Here is a 3098-nt window from a genome sequence, read left to right on the forward strand (position 1 = left end):
TAATACACATGTCCCCTGTATCTCTACAAACATGCGCTCATTCATGCTTAAAGACATACGTTGGAAATGGTGCATTCCCAGACTCTGGGAGGCTAAGGCAGGAAAATTACAAACTGAAGCTGAGTCTGGGCAGTTAATTTAGTGACCTAGGAAGACTCTGTTTCAAAGTAAAAAATAAAGACTATACTTGTAGCTCAGTGACTCACTGTGAAAGTCCTGGGTTTAGTCCCTTGCTCCAAAACAAACATCCAAATGTATTAAAGAAAACAAAGTTATTACTTTATATAATAGCAAGTACAAAATTAGGGCAGTCATAGCTTAGGCTCTAATTCTGCAGTTCTTTTAACCTAGCCATCCTTTTACCTTTGTCCTCAAGCCAACTAACCATATGATTTAAAAGAGGAAAGAAGCAGTTCTGGGTTATTGGAGGCAGATGTAACAATATCCATATTCAGAAAAAGTAAGTTTCTCTTTTATGAACAGATAGGAAATCTATTGACAAGGGGTTATGGGGAACTGGAAGTCATCAGCAAACAGCCTAGTGAAGGAAAGAGCATGGGTAAATACTGTATTAGAAGTATATATAGTCTACACCGGTGGCACCAAAAAGACAGTGCTGCTGTCTACTCTAGAAGGGAGTAGAAGCTTGGTAGAACTGATCAGAGAAGACTTGATTTGGGCAAGTGGACCTTAATGTAGTTAAAACCTGTTGAATATAAATGCTATGCAGAAATAACAGGAAGAAATCCAGTAAACATTTAGATACATACTTGTCTATGAACTGAGAAGAGAAGCCAAGTAGTCTCTGAGGATGAATGAGCTAATCCAGACGGGGTGATAGTAAATATTAATATAAAAATCCTGGGAAACACTTAACATTTAAACAGTGGTAAAGTAAGAGTTGCTAGAGGAATGGGAGAAAAAAAAATAAAGAGTTGCTAACAGAGACAGAAAATAAAGGGAAAATCATTTAATGTGACCTTTGTGTGGTATAATTGTAGTTCAACTAGAACTGGTGTTCATTCATTGGTTATAATAGTCATACATTTGATTGGGTAAAGGACTGTTAAAATGTAGCAACTTTTATAATACTCATTATCTGCCCAACAGTAACTACTCTTCAAGAAATTAATCAAATGAGTTTAGTTGCTGATATTGCTAAGTCTAAACAGTTCCCCACTCAAAGCGGAACTGAGGTATTACAATTCTAAAATAAGACTATTTTTCTTTGCAGGAGTGGTCACACATTACTTGCCTTCTGGTTTTCCCGCCAAGAGGGAAAACTAAACCGGCAGCAGACTATTGAACTGGGACATCATATCCTTAAAGCACACATCTTTAAGGTAATTAAAGAAATGGGGGGACTGGTGAGGTTGCTCAGTGGTCTAAAGCACCTACTTAGAATAAGCTTAGCAAAGCACAGGGACCGCGGTTCAATCCCCCAGCACCACATGCCAGCCAGCCCCGCCCCCTGGTGGGCTGAGCTGGGGACACACACACACACACACACACACACACACACAAATAAATAAATAAAATTTAAAAAATAAAATAAAGAAATGGGAAGCCTTTTTTCTTCCATCTCTAGCCAATTTTCCTTATCGTTATGGGTGTGAAATGAAACCACTGTTATTTCAGTGTAAGCCCTGCGTGCTAAAATTACTTTGCTACCAAGTTGGTCCATCTCCTAGAGTATATGGCCTATTTCTCCCTTAGCCTTTAAAAAGAGAACTGCCCCTCTCTTACAGAGAGGTTAAGTAGTAGTGACATCTGCATTAGCCACTTCCCATTTGAGTGGACTGCTGGGTTTTCCAGGAAATGTGTGTGCATTTTCACATGCATGAGGAGCAGATACACAAATGTGTGCTGTGCACGTAACTTCATCTCCTGAGAATAGACATGTTGCCACAGTTAGTTGCATGTTCTTAGTGTTTGAAAAACAAAAATCAATGAGGGTAGGCAGCCTTTCACCTTTCTTATGATGGTTTTAGTAAAGATCTTAATATTCCTGTTGCTATGATTTTTAAACCATTTACCTGGAATGAATGCTAATTTTCCTTGGAATTACTTCCCCAATGTCTCTCAAACTGTAATTTCAGCTTTCCTCTGAGTCATTTCAAAAAATTGGTCTGGTGCAGCCAGAGGAAGGCATATCATTAATTTGTTTGTGCATATATGCATTCATTCATCTTTTTAGTACTTACTGAAGCTCTGTACTAGGTAGTAGGGGTACAAAAGTTAAAAAGATACAATCCCTAATCTCAAGAAATTTATACTTGGGACCGACCGGGAGATGGCTCAGTAGAATAAGCGCTTCCCTGGCAAGCGCAAGGACCTGAGTTCAATCCCCGGTTCCACCAAAACAAAGAAAAAAGAAAAAGAAAAGAAATTTATACTTTAGGTGGCAGTTTTTAATTAATACATAAAATCAGAGAAGGAAATTTATTGTACTGATTTTTCTAGTCCACAATTTGTTGTTATACATGTTGGTAATTCCAATCCTTACAGTCTCTTCAGAGTTCTTTCCCTATCTCCAAGTTGATAACTACAGGTATCTTAAGCAGTTCTCTGGGTCAGACTTCCCCCCAAGAGGTGTTGTAAAGATAAAACAGTTACCTTCAGAGAAAAAGATGACATTAAGGGCAACTCCAGATGCCTAGCAAATTCTTCCCAGTATATAAGCACACAGCCAGAAAAGCCGCCTTGTTTGATGAACAGAAGTGGCACCCACAGTCCTTTAGGTGAACCAAAATTATCTTGTCCAACAGAGCACTGTACAAAATATGACCTTACTTAGGTCATATTTTGCAGAACTAAACTAACAGGCAGAGTTTCTCATCCCAGTTTCATATGGTCTGAAGAATGTCTACTACTTCCATAAATTCTAAGATTATCTTGCAGATGGATAGGAAAGTAGCTTAAATATTAATCTTTTAGCATCACCATCTGCCTAGAATTGGATACAAACTTTCAGTTGATGTCTGCCTTTGTGCATCATAAAATAAACACCACATTAACAGAGAAATAACATGAAGCTTCATTTGACCAAGCATGACTTTACCCAGAACACAAAGACCTACATTAAAAAAAAAAAAAAA

General features: G+C 38.0%; 1 protein-coding gene across 1 annotated transcript in view; it reads left to right on the forward strand.

The window, feature by feature from the left end:
- Positions 1–3098, forward strand: part of Tanc2 (tetratricopeptide repeat, ankyrin repeat and coiled-coil containing 2) — a 99331-nt gene that overhangs the window by 46199 nt on the left and 50034 nt on the right. Inside the window, exon 5 of the mRNA XM_023714111.1 lies at positions 1235–1343. Coding sequence (XP_023569879.1) covers positions 1235–1343 — 109 coding nt within the window. The remainder of the gene's footprint in view (positions 1–1234; positions 1344–3098) is intronic.

The sequence above is a fragment of the Octodon degus genome, unplaced genomic scaffold, assembly GCF_000260255.1.
Source record: "Octodon degus isolate 3935 unplaced genomic scaffold, OctDeg1.0 scaffold00033, whole genome shotgun sequence".
NCBI lineage: Eukaryota > Metazoa > Chordata > Mammalia > Rodentia > Octodontidae > Octodon > Octodon degus.